We start from the raw sequence: 17,040 nt of genomic DNA on the forward strand, positions 1-17,040 counted from the left end.
CCAGCATACACAATTACCTGCTCAATATCCAACTTCATGATGGCCTTCTGAAGATATCTCACACCACCATGGATCAATTTAGTGCTTCTGCTGCTGGTCCCTGATGAGAAATCATCTCTTTCTACAAGGGCTGTTTTTAGTCCTGTGTAACCAGAAAACCAAATTAACTTCTTAAATTACACAATTTGTATGTAATTCATTAAAGGCACTTCTCCAGGGTAGAGACAATCACAAGAAAAATTACTCCGAACATGGATAAATTTGTATTCAAAGTGCAGTACACTGTCTATATTATAATGAAGAGATTTTAGGCTCTTCCTGGGGGAAAAGTCAAGCCAGAACTAGAAGCATATTAAGCTGTGAATGAATCACAACTAGAAAATATTATAGTGCAATTTCATGGCAGTAACATACTCTGGTGCACTTAGAAGGTTAAAGGAGAGACTAGCACCCAACTCTACCCATGTAGAGTTAACCGAATGCTGTTGCAAAGCCTTCTAATTGTTCATCTCTCACTACAAGAGTCGAGACCTGTCACAGCCCCTCATCTCTGATCTACTCTAATGCACGCATCATGAATAAATCTAGACGAGACTTCCTTCTATGTGTTGACTTCTGTTGAGAAATGTGTCTAGAGTGGTATTATGGTAGATACACAATGGGGAAAGAGATCCAAGATATCAAAACAAAGAAAGAACAAAAGAAAAGAATGAAAGAACGAAAGAAATAAAGAAAAGAATAAGTTCTGATATTGAGGTGTTTATAGTCTAATTTAAAACTTTTGAACATGACAATATTTTAGAATTACAAAGAAACATAAGCCAGTAAAAATGAACACAGTGCAGAATAACCATGAGTAAAAAATATATTCTTGCCAGGCGTAGTGGCTCATGCCTGTAATCCCAGCACTTTGAGAGGCTGAGGCGGGCAGATCACTTGAGGTCAGGAGTTCAAGACCAACCTGGCCAACATGGTAAAACACTGAGGTGGGCAGATCACTTGAGGTCAGGAGTTCAAGACCAACCTGGCCAACATGGTAAAACCCTGTCTCTACTAAAAATACAAAAAATTAGCTGGGCATGGTGGCTTGTGCCTGCAATCCCAGCTACTCGGGAGAGTAAGGCAGGAGAATCACTTGAACCCAGGAGGCAGAGGCTTCAGTGAGCCAAGATCGTGCCACTGCACTCCAGCCTGGGTGACAGGGTGAGACTCCGTCTCAGAAAAAAAAAAAAAGAAAAGAAAAGAAGAAAAAGAACATATTCTTGATAAGGAAAGGCTGAGCAAAGATAGGTCAGTTCTAGAAGTTGCCCATTCCCCCTTTACTTGAGGGTTGTTACAGATCTCTTAGGGGAAAGTAGTTCTGTTTTGCTGCAGAGACACCGTGCCTTTTCAGGAGTGGAGATGACCATCAGCACTACAAGTGTCACACAGGAGTTGAGAGACGAAAGTCAGTACCCCAAAACACCCAAAGTATACATCGACACCAAGCCATGAGGAATTTTCATGGCCTGGAAGACTCCTGGAGGATGAGAGAATGTCATAGAATCCAATTACAATGAGAATACGTAACTAGAGCAGTTTGGACTCACAAAGTTCATTTAGGAGAACCTGTGCACGTATTCAATTCAAAGCCACTTATTACATTTAATACCAAAGGGTCGTTTTTATAACTTTTAACAGTTTAAATATCGTACCCAAATGTCATCAGAAAATCAGGGCAATTCCCTTGACTCAAAAGGACAAAATATTTAGAAGGTATGGAGAGAAAAGTAGAAAACTTTGATTCAAGGGCAAAAACTGTTAATGCCTTAACTACCTAGAAAATAACACAAAATTACAGGTATCACAGCCCCAGGTCACTCCTTTTAAGTATATATGCCAGAGAAAGACCTGTAAAATTCTCAACTATTAAAACCCTAGCAATGCCTAGCAAATTTAGTACTGAATATACTAAAACACAGAAAATATTAGTACATATTTTTAAGAATATTGAGAGCCAAAATCCTGATATTAGAAGTTAATTAGGCATGGACTAGGCTGTCAGGTAGCTCCCTGCTCAACGAAAAGCAAGTAAACAAAGTGCAGCAGTTTAATGGAGGCCAAGTTTGAAAATCCAGAAGACTCTCATCATACTCCAGGTTAGAAGGTAAATTCAGGATATAAACCCAGAAAAAATGAAATTTGCAAATCTCTTAAGAATGCACTATCTCAGTGAGCTATATCACCTTTTCTTAGTAAGTCCAACACAGAGTTCTTCTTCTAGCACTAAAATAGACCATTTTTTCTTCAGCTGAAGATCAGACGAGGGAGTTGACTTTCAAATGATATTTAAAAGCCAGATTATTTAAAATATACCTCTCTTTAAACCCTGGAATCACTGTCATGGCATCAAGATGCCCACACCATGCAAGGCAGGGAAGCAAGGTTGAGAGAGGACAAGCAGCCTCCCCCACGGCCCACAGCTTCCTCACCTGGGCCTATCCTTAGGGATACCTACCCTAAGGTATCCTACAGGCTATGGTAGACAGACTACTTAGACAGTCTCCAGTAATCCCAACTACCTAGTATGTCACCCCCTGCCCTGGAGTGTGGGCTAGACTAGCACTTTTCTTCTAATGAGCAGGTGACCTGCCACTACTATAATTAGGTCATTAAAGACTAGGAAATGCTCTCTCTCTTTCCAGTATTCTGATTTGCCCTCCTGCTTGCTTGCTCTGGTGAAGCAAGCTGTCATGTTGTGAGTTCAGGAACAAAGAGAGGCTCCTGGTCAACAGGTGGTGAGGAACAGAGACCTCAGTCCAACAACCTCGTGAGTTACTAGAAAGCACTGTCCACTATGAGAGATAGAGCCATAGTACCCAGCTAAGGCTCACCCAGATTCCTGACCCACTGAAACTGGCTGATGGTAACTGTTGTTTTACGCCACCAAATTTTGGGGTTAGTTTTGTAGTGACACAATTCCCTGTGTGAAAATTAACTATAGCCAAGATGGGAGAGATGGGAGTTTACCTTGTACCTGGGGATGGAGTCGTCAGGAAAGAAGAGTCTACAGAGAAGTATGTGTTCAGGGCAGATGGAGTGAAGAAAGGGAAAGATCATTGACAAAGCCCAGCTTAAGCCAGAGAAGGCAAACGCTTGCTGTGGCCTAGCTTATCCAGGGGCTGCTTGTCACTCAGGGGCTGGAGTGCAGGTACAAAGAATGGGCAAGGCAGATCTCAGAGGGCTCTTCTTACGCATTCGAGTATTTGGATCTTGCCCTGTTAGCCACTGTTTCTCACAAGTAAGTAATATCCAGATCTCCTCAAAAGGAAAATACCTCTGAGAACAGAGCTATGTGTCCTGGATCAGTTTAAGAAACAAATGTTTCATCAGAAAAAAACAAGATGTGGCCAGGTGTGAGTGGCTCATATCTTTAATCCCAGCACTTTGGAGGCCAAGGCGGGAGGATGATCACTTGAGCCCAGGAGTTCAAGACCAGCCTAGACATCATGACAAAACCCAGTATCAACCAAAAAATACAAAAATTAGCCGGGCATGATGGCGTGTGCCTGTATTCTCAGCTACTCGGGAAGCTGAGGTGGAAGAATCGCTTGAGCCCAAAAGACAGAAGTTGCAGTGAGCCAAGATTGTACTGCTACACTTCAGCCTGAATGACAGAATGAGACCCTGTCTCAAAAAAAAAAAAAAAAAAAAAAAAAAAGAGAGAGAAAGAAAGAAAGAAAAGAAAAAGAAAAAGAAAACATGGCTGGGCACAGTGGTTCATGACTGTAATCCCAGCACTTTGGGAGGCCAAGGTGGGAGGAACACTTGAGGTCAGGAGTTCAAGATCAGCCTGATCAACCTGGCAAAACCCCATCTCTACTTAAAAATATATATACACGAAAATTAGTTAGGTGCAGTGGCGCATGCCTGTAATCCCAGCTACTCAGGAGGCTGAGGCAGGAGAATCACTTGAACCCAGGAGGCGGAGGTTGCAGTGAGCCGAGATCGCGCCATTGCAATCCAGCCTAGGCAATAGAGTGAGAATCCGTCTCAAGGAAAAAAAAAAAAAAGATGCAGCATGGACAGGCAGGCACGAATATTAGTATTTCTAGTATTTTGCACAGTTATAAGGTATCCATTCTGGGGAACCAGGGTGTGCTTGTTAATTTATCATTATGAAAAAGGATAACATTTAAATTTTTTCTAGAAGTTCTCAGATACTGTTTTGAGAAATACTATTATGCTGCCTGTCAGGAGAACTATCAAAATATTTTCAGCTGAGATATCAGATTAAGGTTCAGAAAAGATTTCTCTGACTGCAGGAATGAGGGGTAGAGGTAGAGCTGGAGGCAGGAGACCTTTTGGAGGACCAGTGTCATATAACAGGAGTTGGAGCAATGAAGAATCCGGCCTCACAAGGCAGAGATGGTATTGAAGAGTGATATAAAGAGAAAATTTTATGGGCTGTGTTGTCAGGATGGATTTTTTTTTTTTTTTTTAATTTCCCAAATTGACAGAGTGTGAGGCAGGGAACTACTCTAGGAATTAGCAAGCCATCTCAGGAGGATATTTCAGGATATTTAAGTGAGAGCTAACACTTTAAAGCTCTCAAAACTGCTTTTTCCAGTATTGGACATTTTAAAAGTTATCACATGTACTTATGTGAGAAACCCTAGTGAATACCAACAAAAGTTAAAATGGGCCTCTCTGTCAAACCAGGCTGTTTTTCTTGTCCCATTATTTCTAGTGTCAAATCATCAAGTTACCCACCAGAATTTCTGGAAAGAAATGATACTGCTCCTTCCAGAGCAAAAAGTTAAAATTTTAGTTTCCAAAGTTATAGCTAAATTGATATATTAAAATGCCATGTAACAAAAAAAGCATTACTAAAAGTTTTCCAAACCACAAAAAAACTCTAAAAATTTTCCTTAATTTTCAACTGCTATTATATGCTAAATGTTTTAAATCTCTCATTTTTTGTTGAATGAGAAGTAGAAAGGAGGAAAATAAAAATCAAGACATTATTAAAGTCATAGCGGCAACTCAACTATTTCTTAACTAATTAACCAACTAACTGCAATGAAGACAATAACATTTTTAAAAGCCTTTTGAGGTTCTTCTGTGGTTCTGTTATCTAATCTGTCCCTTTCTGTTTCAACTCTCAAAAATCCAAATTGTTTCCTCACCTCAAAAATTACTGAAATCAAATTAAGAGTTCAGTTTTGTGGTATGTTAAATATAAGGCAAGGAAGTGAAAAGAGGGAGGTGTTTTATCTACTCAGAGAGTTAACAGTATTAAGTGATATTCAATGCTAGCATTTTGTGTTGTTAGGTAAAATAATTAAGTCTGAAGGGCACAAAAAATAATGCACCCAGGATTCAAGAAACTACTCCTTACTATAGATTTGAGGAGGCTGGGGAGAGATCTTCCTTCAGAGTAGAAAGAGTGACCTCCTTACATTACAGGCAGGGAAGGGCTGGCCTCTCTATGTATTGAAGGTAATTCACTAAACTAGTTCAAGATTTTATAAGTTTTTTTTTTTTTTCTTTTTTCTTGTTAGCAGCTACTTTTATGGAAAGCAATAAGCTCTATCTCATTTAGTGGGAGGGGTATTATCATTATTTAAGGCTTTGTTTTTATTACTGATTACTTTTAGTAGGTAGTATGGTGAATTTTGTGACAGTAATAAAATATTAATATTTGGAGTAAAATTACTCTGAAATCTTAGGCACAATAACAAGATTAGAGTAGAAGAATAAAGTCAACTTGAAATCTATATTCCATTTATCATCTCATCTGTTAGCAAGCTGAAATTGTATCTTCTAGGTGGGGCAAGGGGTATGAACACAGTTCTTTACAGCTTTGTCTTTTCTGACCTGAGTGAGAATGTCTAATTACTTCCCACTAAACCAATTCATGGATCAAAACAGTTGGATGAATATAGAAGGATAATTACAATCTAAGAGGAAAAATGGTACGACATTTAACTTTCACAACATGAAACAGAAGTATATTTTAATACCTTTTACTGATTATCTTATTATGCATGAAAACATGCTCAATATAATAAATGCAGAGAAGCAAAGAGAACAAAATAAAACTCTCCTGTAATCACACCACTCGGAGATAACCACAGTTGACATTTGGGTATTTAAACGTTCACATTTTCTATGCATGTATATAATCACATATGTACATTTTTGTAAAAATAGGATTATATGGTAAATTTGATTTAATTTTTTCATTTAACACTGTTTATTGTAAACATTTACTCATGTCAATAAATATTTTTCTATAAGTTCATTTTAACATGTGGATAGTATTATATTAATTTTATAATTTATTCAATTTCTTATTTTGAACATTTGGATTATCTCATTGTTTCACTATTACAGATAGTACTGCAAGATTGTATTTTCATTTAAACTCCTTGTATCTTTTAATTATATCATTAGAATACATTTTAAGAAATGTCACTATTAAGATATTTCTAAATAGAAAGATAAGAGTAATCATTCTGAAATAAGTATCAGAGACACCAAGATAATAGCACATAAATCAAAAAATTTAAGACGCTTTGTATGTTAGCACCATAAGAACAGGCATTAAAGCCACATGCTGCAAGAAGGAAAATAATACAGTTTTTTTTTTTTTTAAAGGTGAGTTTATCTTTCTTTAGAAAAGCTTTGGGCACTTAACCTTGGATTTCAGACAGCCACTGCCATTAATAAGAAAAGGAACTAACCCAAAGGCTGAACATTTTATGGGAAGGATCAATTCCTCTAAAATATTACCCTCTTGTAAAGCTGCAAAGTAATCCTGACTTGTTAATCCTCACGATCAGGACACTATGCTTTGGCCTGGTATTTTCTAAAAGTTAATGTTAGCATTTTATATAAATATATGATATATATCTATTTCTACGTTTACATTAGAAAACACATAAATTATATTAGAAAACAGATTAATAGAGATATGATGTTGTTATAACACGTCATTAACATACTTCAGTGTTTGTTAAGTACACATATGATTATGGAGTCACAAAACTGTACTAGGCCGTAACAACTGCAATAACACAATTTTGAGGAATAAGAGAGTTGCTGCTGTTGCTTTTTATTTTTACTTTGGTGTTATCAAAAATACCCAATGTTCAAAGAGAGGAAGAATATCCAAATCATACAGAAAGGCAGAAAGAGAAAATGATGTAAAAAACTATACTAATGGCCTCCTGGTTTCCTAGTTACAAAATCCATAGGTAAATAATGTTTACCATTAAAACTATCTTACATATTTTATCAGGAACTTTTCTATGCTTACTAAAGAACACAATCTGATACCATCTCACTTTAAAACAAATAAAATTAGCACTCATTCTTCACAATCTGCTTCTTTTGATTTATAACACATCTTAGCCATTTTCCCTGTAAATACGTAAACATCTATCTCTTTTCAATAACTGAATATATTCCAATTTATTAAGACAGACTCCAATTTTTTGCCATTATAAATATTGTTATAAATAAAATTCTGACAGTATGACATTGTAAGCTCAGCTTTGAACTCTTCTTCTTCTCTAAACACAGAAAATTATATATGTATATATTTTAAAGGACATAATTGACTCAAAAATAAGATTAAAACTCAATGGACCCGAAATGTAGCAGAAACTGAGAGCAGAATGTTTAGACCAAAAGCTTCTCTCTTGCTAGGTTCAAGGTCTAAAAATGGGCAAAGGCAATCAAGATCTCAGTTCCTAAAGGGTAAGAGGAATATAATTATCCATTACAAGGAAAGGTAAAGAAGCCAGAGGAGCATTCGGTTGCTGGGACTGAAGAAAGTCTCTGCCTCCTGTGCAAGGAAGTTGACAAGCTTCTCTTGACCACTCTCTGGGCCCAGGAAGCAGAAAGACAGACACAGCCTTGTCACCAGCACCACAGCCAAGGTACCACTTGTCTCAGCAGCTAGTCTGCAAGGTCCCCAAAATCGACAAGGGCAGGAGTCTTTTGGTTCCAAGAAAAGTCCCTGACCGTACTTAAGGATGGTCATTACTATACTTACAGAGTTGAAGGTATGGAAAAAGAGCATGAAACAAAACTGATCTAATAAGGGCAGAAAAGGGGGGAAAGAAGCACAATAACAAGCATGAAAAGTTAAAATAAATACAAAGCAAATGCACATGGAATAAAAAAAAATGTAAATGGATTCCATTTACTGACTAAAAGACATAGTCTATTAAGTGTAAAAAGAAATAAAATAAATAAATGAAATCTAGCTATATACTATTTATCACAGATATACCATAATAAAAGGATTTAGAAAAGTGTAGAATGGCCAGGTACAGTGGCTCATGTCTGTAATCCCAACACTTTGCAAGGTGAAGGTGGGAGAACCACTTGATCTCAGGAGTTCCAGACCAGCCTGGCAACGTAGCAAGACCTGGTCTCTATGAAAAATTAGCCCTGGTGGCACATACTTTTAAATCTAGTTACTCAGGAGGCTGAGGTGGTAAGGTCTCTTGAACCCAGGAGGTTGAGTCTGCAGTGAGCTATGATGGAGCCACTGCACTCCAGCCTGGGCAATGGAGTGAGACTTTGTCTCCAAAAACAAAACAAAATTTGAAGAAAAAAAAAATTGAGATAAACCCTTTCTGTTTGCTATTTTGTAAATATTTTCCAAATTTCACCTTTTTGCTTTTATATCTTTTGCCATGGATACATCTGAATTTTTATAAAATCAAAAGCAGGCTTTTCCTTTGTGGCTTTTGGTATCATACTTAAAACACCTTTCCTACCCCATTTAAAAAAAATTCACACATATTTTCTTCTAATAGTTTTATGATGTTTTAATGTTACACCCTTGATTCACATGGAGTATGACAAAACAGAATATATATGCATACATACACACACGCACACACACACATAAATTGGGGGGAGTGGATACTCTAACATCATTTATGAAGTAACTAATGATCACAGTTTTGAAATGCTGCCTTTGCCATATTCTAAACTTCATGTATTTAAAGACTGATAGACTAATTTATAGACTCCATGACTGATTCTCGATTCCTTTACCAGACTATACTAATTACAGTAGTTTTAGAATACACTTTAGTATCTGATAAGTCTCTACTTCCCTTATCAGTAGTCTTTTTCTAAATCAGTCTAGTAAATCTCACAGGCGTAGTTCTCTTCTTAACGTTTTGCGGTTTCTAAAGTCGATTCCCCTGACCTTGGCCAAAGGAAAGCACTACATTAATTAAAATTATGTTAAATTTCCAGATTAATTTTAAGAGAAATTAGCAATCTAGTCTAATTAGCTGTGTTCAGCAAACAGCAAACTTTCACTTCCTGCAATTCTAGCTTCTGAAATAGAATTTTCTCCTACCTTGATGTGGGGTGGAGACCATAATTCTCAGAATGCACTATCTATCTACAAGGCTCTCCCTTTTCTGCATTTATCCTGAAATGCACACACCTCCTTCCTTTCCCAAAATTTTATTTATAGCAAAGAATGTTATTATCCTCCATTTATGCCTGAGAAACTTGAGGCTTTCTGTAATGTTAAGCTACTTGTCGAAGGTCACAGAGGTAGTAAGCAATGAAGCCAAGACGTGACCCAAGTTCATTCTAATTCTATAATATGTGTCCTTAATCACTGCGCTATACTGCCTTAGGAATTACAGTGGGAATTCAAGAATTGCTAGCCAACTACCACTGACAAAAGTTTCCATTTGTAAACAAGAGAACTACAATTAATATTTTCCTCCAGAAAGAGGCAGTCTTCTCTGGAATTTGAACTGAAGACATAAAGGTTAAAATTTATACATCAGATCTTATTTTATTTTATTTTCTACAGGCCCACCCAAGAATGCAAATACATCAGATTTTAAACCAAAAATGTACTAGGTAATCCCAGATACATACAGGTAAAGTTACATAAAAGAACATAAAAAGCTAAAGAGAACACCTTGAAGAACCTGAGGGAGTGAATATATTTATCAGATTCTCCTTTTCCAGCTCCCTTTGGGAGCAAAGTGCCCACAACTGGGCTTTTGGGACATGCTTCTGTCCTACAATGGGACACAGAGGTGTTAAAGAGTGAAGCAATTTCTATTGATCCTAGAGACCTGCAGGAGAACGTGAGAAGTCTGCATACTGTGTTCATAAAATAATATTCCCAAATGAAACAAACGAAAATTGATTCCCAAGAAAATGCAGATGATAAGAATGCAAACAAATGTTCATTATGAAGACTCCATGACTTTTTGTCTTTCCTCTGTAGTCTTGGTTTATCCATTACTAAAATTGCATTTGGGCACAGTATTTTATCAAAAGCTCATGCAAACATTTTGTACAAGTCCTTTAACATCTAGTAGTTCCTCCCAAAACTTTGATGTCCTGAAAATCTAATTTTACTGGTAACTTTAAAAGATCACAGTAATTTATTTTGTCAAATGTGACTAAAGATTAATGGATACAATCAGGAATAATTTGGTAAAACATATCAAACGCAGAGAAAGCAAAATTTGTTGTTAAGTGAAGCATCAAATATAATAAAAGAGCAAATTCCATGAATGAACAGCAACAATGCACAATTCATTAACCAAATGCCCATGATTATTTCACACTTCAGAGGGCCACTGATATGATCAGGAATTGTAGTAAAAGGATAAATATAGATTACCTTCAGTCATCTCTTTATAAATTTTAATTATAAACACTACCCCCAGAGGGCTACCAGCATAATAAAAGAAATACAAGCTAAGGTTTGCCCATCCTTTTTATAAATCATAATTCTACATATATAAAATAAGACAGGCAATTATTTTAAGATCGCAATTAACATGTCAAGAAATATTAAAAATACATCATCTTCTTAGCTATTACTAACTGTAAAATTAAAACCTGATCAACTTTCAGGCTCTGGAAACGCTTACCTATTCAAAATCGTCATCCTTATCATCACCACCACGAGTATCACCACCCACAGTCATCTGCTAATATACTAGCTAATACCTTGATCACTACGGAATGCCCTTCACTGCCAGAAGAAAAAGTTTATTTGTTCAATAAATAGTAATAAACTCCTAAGTTGTTCCTTGAAATCAAGGCCACATCTTACCAGTCTTACTATTCTCAGAGCTGGTTCAGGACTTGATTGAAAATAGTATTGTTTTAAATAGAAAAAAAAAAAAAAAAACACCCAAAACAACCTAAAGAATAATTAATAAGAACATCATTGCAATGAGTTCTTCCATAAAGTTATTAAATGAAAATAAATAAAATGGAATTTTGCCATTCAAACTCATGAATACTATATACATGTAAAGACTGATATAAATACACTACTATTTGAAAGAAACACACTGCAAAAAGAAATACAATCTTGTCTATTCTTTAAAATATGTAAATATACAAAAGTGCACAAAGGCAAACATAGTAAGACTTTTCAGAAGGTGAAAAAGAATAAAAGTCACTTAGTGATTGTCTTATTATTATTGCACTTGAAGTCCTGCAATCTGACCTTTAACTCTTCCCGGGAAGCCTGGCTTTGTAACTTCATGATCCCTTATCAGCTCCAGGCCTACATTTAAACAATTTCCTCTGCTTTCATAGAATCTTGTCTCATTTTTTCTTTTTATCATTGATATCCAGTCAATTCTCAACTCTAGATTCAATGTGACTGTCTATTTCTGTACCTCTCCTCTCAGTAATACTGGACACACACGCGCGCGCACACACACACACACGTAAACGTACTGTGTGGATAATAAATTTACATTTTTAACCACAGCAAAGAAACCCCTATTTTCCTATCATATTCTCTGCAATGACATCCCTTACTCCCACCCATAAGTAGAACATCTCACCTTGTATTTGTTTAAGAATAGCTCTTGATACTCACACAAACTCTTTATGTCTTAGAATTTACCCTTTGTTTCTGTCCCTGAGAAACAAGTCTCTTACCTTCCTGCTAAAACCAAGATACATCTCTGATATCTCTTTCCCTGTATTTTCATGAGACTTTGTTCCTTATGATTGCCTTCGACTATTAGGTAGGTACATGACATTTAAAAGTAATGACAAAAGCTGCAATTACTTTTGCACCAACCTAATACTTACATATTAAGGTTCTCCCCCAGCACTGACTTTTTTCCCCTGAGTCTACAGAAATATTCAGATTACTCTTTATAAAAAGAAAAAAGGAAAGAAATCCTTGAAACATACTGTCTCCCTTCTTTATATCCTACCACATCATCAAGTTACCTCCCTTCTATTTTATTTTTCTCCACATCTCTTGAAAGCCTATGCTCATGACTGTTCCTTCAGTATCGTCTATCCATTCCCCATCACCAAACCTAAGGCAGTATCTCCAAGTGGTCTATTCAATAAAGCCCAAAGGCTTTCTCCTAGCATACCAGACCCAGCCCTGCCTTTCCACTCTTCTCTCATGTTCTCTCATATATAGCCTCAATGCTCCAAATTACAACACAGGCTGTCTCCCACATACACTGATTCCATGCTGTTCCTCCTGTACATTTTCTCAGACTGGAACACTTGGAGCAAGCAACGTTTGCCTATTAAAATGTTACCTATGCCAAATAGCATAAGTAAAGTTTTCCATTCCTGATCATTCTATGTAGATATGACCCTCATCTTTCAGTGTCCATGGCCCTGAGCCTTTTACAAAGCTCACATATTCTCTATCACATAATCTAGTCTGTGCAAACAAGCACTATAGAACTGTGGGCACCCTAATGGTACCAACTCTATCAGTCATCTTTGTACGCTCATGTAGCACCTTGCATATCGCCATGTATACAGCAGGCACTCAGCATATATTTATAAAACTAAAATAAAAAGAATGGCTATACATTTTAGTACATAGCATGAAAATGCCTACAGATACCAAGAAATACACTTTCCTGAATCCTACTGGGGAAATGATCCTCTTTGATATAGAAAATTATCACCAAGTAAATTCTAATTTCTAGGAGGGGTAGTTCCAAACAAGACCTCCCATTATGTTGGGAATGTGTCCCCTCTTTCCACCTTCTTTCCCAGGCCTTCAGGGCGAAAAAAGCTGAATTCAAATTATCTATTCTCAAAAATTATTCTCAAACTGTTCTTCCTTTAGGCCTTAGTGTATCAAGGTTAATCTGGCTCAAATTATATTTCATTCTTGGAGACAGAAAATTTTATGAAAATTGGGGTCAACTTTGTAACACAGTAGACTTCCTGTGCCTATATTTTGAACTTGCCATTATTTAGCATTGACAAAAACAACTTAGGCTGTGAAGTTTCCATGGAGCAAAACCTGAGTGTGGGTCCTGTGAAATCAGTCACCTAGGGTACTTTTGTGTGTGTGTATGTAGACCTCATTAAATTCATTTCATTTCCATAAGAGTAGATTCTGCCAGGTACATAAAGTAACTAAATCAAGAGTGGCTGTAGTAGTAATTTAATTGATCTGAGAAGAATTATTCCATGACTAATGACTAAGTCATTACCACTGAGTGTTAAAATATAATAAATATTAAACTTTATATAGAAACCAAAATAATCCACAGTCAAAATTCCTTGCAGCAGTATCCTACCCAATTCGAGACATCTGAGGATACTGCAATGGAGTCCTTCTCCAGGATAATTGGTTCTGAAAGTCTTTTATATTCATGTTAGTAATAGCAGCTATAATACTATCTATAATTTACTGAGCTTCTACTTTGTGTGACAAGCACCGTTCTAAATCTCTTCATGATTAACACGTAACTCCCACAACAATCATTCAGAGAAGGTATTTTTTCCTCATGTAAAAGGCAAGGAACCTTAGACAAATTAAGTCCTTTGCCCCCCACCCCCCAACACACACACATCTGTTAAAGAAGTTAAGCCAGGATAAGTACCCAGATTTCCCTGACTCCAAACTCCACACTAATACCCATAGGCAAAACAAACATAGTATTTTATTAAATACAACACATCCAAGAGCATTGGTGTTCTATACTAAAATTTCTTTCATTACATGTCATGTTTCCATTTTCATCATATCTTTCCACTAACAGACAGAATGACCGAGACAGAACTATAGATTAGCAACATTTTCCATTATTTATTCACATGAACTAAAGTTTTGCAAACTGCAGTCCATATTTCACTGGAAGAGATGGTTTTAAGAGATACATGAACAAAGATAATTATTTTAATAAATTACTTCAGTTTAATAAATTTTCTACCATTGACTGATATGTGATTTCAAGTGACATAAAATGTTTTATTTTATAGAAATATAAATATGTACTAAAAAAAACCCAGAACATAAAATTAATAAATTCATAAAATATAAAGTTTTCTTTTAAATAAATTCATTGAAGTGAAATGAGTTCTATTTCATTTTAAAGTTGTGCAGTGCCTATATTTCAAGAACTGTGAAAGTACTTCATTAAGGATGGAAAATCTGGAAACACAAACAGAAATGTGGCCTCACTATTACAGAGTGCATATTGTGTATTTATGCTGGGGAGAAAGGACGAAGTGTTATCCACATCAAGACTTACCTCTGAGCTAAACAATGGGAACACATGGACACATGGAGGGGAACAACACACACTGGGGCCTTTGGAGTGGGGCAGCGGGAGGGAGAGCATCAGGATAAATAGCTAATGCATGCTGGGTTTGTACCTAGGTAATGGGTTGATAGGTGCAGCAAACCACCATGGCACATGCTTACCTATGTAACAAACCTGCACATCCTGCACATGTACCCCAGAACTTAAAATTAAAATTAAAAAAAAAAAAAAAGACTTACCTCTGGTGACAGCATCTAGCGCACAGCCACTTCCTGTTGCTCCTCCTCCAATAACAAGGATATCAAATTCAGATGTATTTTGCAAAGTTAGTAGCTGAGCTTCTCTGGAAGGAGGCTCCCTGTTAACTGGTTCTGAAATGTAGTCTGCCGCTTTAACATAGGCCAGGTTCATCTGATGTAAAAGCAGATCATATTCAGTTGTCCATTTGGAATGTCAATTTAACAAATTTTACAATATACTAAAAGGAGATTTATAATAGAAATGAGGAATATAAGAGCTAGAGAGAGTCCACAGTCTACATAGAGTTATAAGACCAGCTGCCTTGGGGGAAAACAATCCTTAAATTTCTCAGTGTATTTCTTCTCATGAATCACAACTATTTAGCCATAGGACACCTGGTTTCAGATTCAATATCTCAACTGCTTCATACATGGCCAAGTTCAATTATTCACAACACTGTATAGCAATTCCCAATACCTTATTTAAGGCAATTTATAAGGGAACATAAGGAGATTTTTTTACCCAGTACTAGCAATTCATTCAGATAACATTTTAAAGTGGTGAAGAAGGAGGAAAAAGGACTTCATGTCTTTCCACACTTCTTAGAAGTATACATTCTTCATTCCTCAGTTCTCCTGACAAAATATATTATAGAGTTTGGGGCATATAAGTTAAAGTCAGTACAATTAAAAGACTTTATTTAACAGAAGGTACTAAATAATGAGCTATGTTTAATGAGAATTATATTTTCAGAAAATGTAGTCAAAGACTTCCATATTATTTTAATATAAAACTATAGATTTTATATATTGAATGTAATATAAATATACTATGATGTTGGATTTTTTTTGATATGGGGCTTCATTCTGTTGCCCAGCCTAGGGTGCGGTGGCACTATCACAGCTTACTGCAACCTCAGCCTCCCCAAGCTCAGGTGATTCTGCCACCTCAGCCTACGGAGTAGCTGGGACTACAGGTGTGCACGACCATACTTAGCTAATTTTCGTATTTTTTGCAGAGATGGGGTTTTACCATCTTGCCCAGCGTGGTCTCGAACTCCTGGAATCAAGCAATGCATCTGCTTCAGCCTTCCAAAGTACTGAGATGACAGGCATGAGCCACCACACCCAGCCCATTATTACAGTTTTTATAGAACTTCAATTATAATAGAATTAAAGGCCTTGACATAGTCCTCCTAAAAAATAATGATCTTCCATATTTCTAGCTTTTTAAAGAATGTAGCTTATCATCCTAAATCAAAATGATTGTGGACTTTAAAATAAGTAGTTGCCAGAAGGCAGAGTCAAAAACCCAGGAAAATGGTGTCTGTTTTTTTTCCCAAAATGCTAATACTAGGTTTGTTCACTATAGTAAACGGTACTGGGCAGCATTGCTCTATTAGTATTCCAGAGATATGTGACTTCCATTTTATTTTCTTCAAATCACAGCATCATTGCAATCCATGATAGTGGTGTTTTTCCCATTCTGCTGCAGGAGCCCCATATGAAGCTCTAGGCCAACAGGCCAAAGCATGTGCAAGAGGAGGGAATCTCAGGTGTTACCGAGAGATTATCCTCATCACCCAAAAAAAGGGATTTTTTAAATTCATTCAAATAGAAGAAACCCACTTACCCCCTGCAGTTGCATTTAATTATTATCAGGCCAATTGGATTTCTATGAAAGTAAATCTAGAAGCCATTGGGTAAATTGAAAGAAACCCAGATTAGGGTCAGAGGGTCCCAGCCTGGGTTTTAGCACTCGGTTGCCAGCAATGTAACTGTTGACTCATTATCTCTGGTTTCTTCACTTGTAAAATGGTGATAAAAATCCCTGTGATTTCTCCTTGTATCTTTGGATTATCCTCAGTCTGAATGGAATAATAATCTGAAAGTCATTGGTAAATGACAAAGAAACCACCAGAGTTGCTGCTGTTATCACTCTGTTAAATAATTTGATCTTTCAGTCACATATAATTAGGAACTTTCAAAACACGTCTTACTAAATTTCATAAAACAAAAGTTATTATTAGGCTACAAATTCTGACACCAAACCACAAAATCGTATTTTCATATAGCTTCTTTTAATTATCTGTTAATAACCATGTCCCCATTTTTACCTTTATATACATTTAGTTTGTTAACTAAATAAATGTAACCAGTAGGTACTACAGAGAACATATTTCAATTATGGTCTTTGCCTTCCATCATCTAATGAGAAAAAAAAAATATATATATATATATTATAT

At 36.4% G+C, this 17,040-nt stretch overlaps 1 protein-coding gene across 5 annotated transcripts in view; it reads right to left on the reverse strand.

Moving 5' to 3' along the window:
• The window catches only part of GPD2 (glycerol-3-phosphate dehydrogenase 2), a 154,204-nt gene that overhangs the window by 74,436 nt on the left and 62,728 nt on the right, over positions 1-17,040 (reverse strand). For all 5 annotated transcript variants that reach the window (XM_017887037.1, XM_017887036.1, XM_017887038.1 and 2 more), the window contains exons 3-4: positions 14,795-14,966; positions 18-142 (exon numbers count right to left, since the gene is read on the reverse strand). In XM_017887037.1, coding sequence (XP_017742526.1) covers positions 18-142; positions 14,795-14,966 — 297 coding nt within the window. The remainder of the gene's footprint in view (positions 1-17; positions 143-14,794; positions 14,967-17,040) is intronic.

Source organism: Rhinopithecus bieti, unplaced genomic scaffold (genome assembly GCF_001698545.2).
Source record: "Rhinopithecus bieti isolate Rb0 unplaced genomic scaffold, ASM169854v2 scaffold_15113, whole genome shotgun sequence".
NCBI lineage: Eukaryota > Metazoa > Chordata > Mammalia > Primates > Cercopithecidae > Rhinopithecus > Rhinopithecus bieti.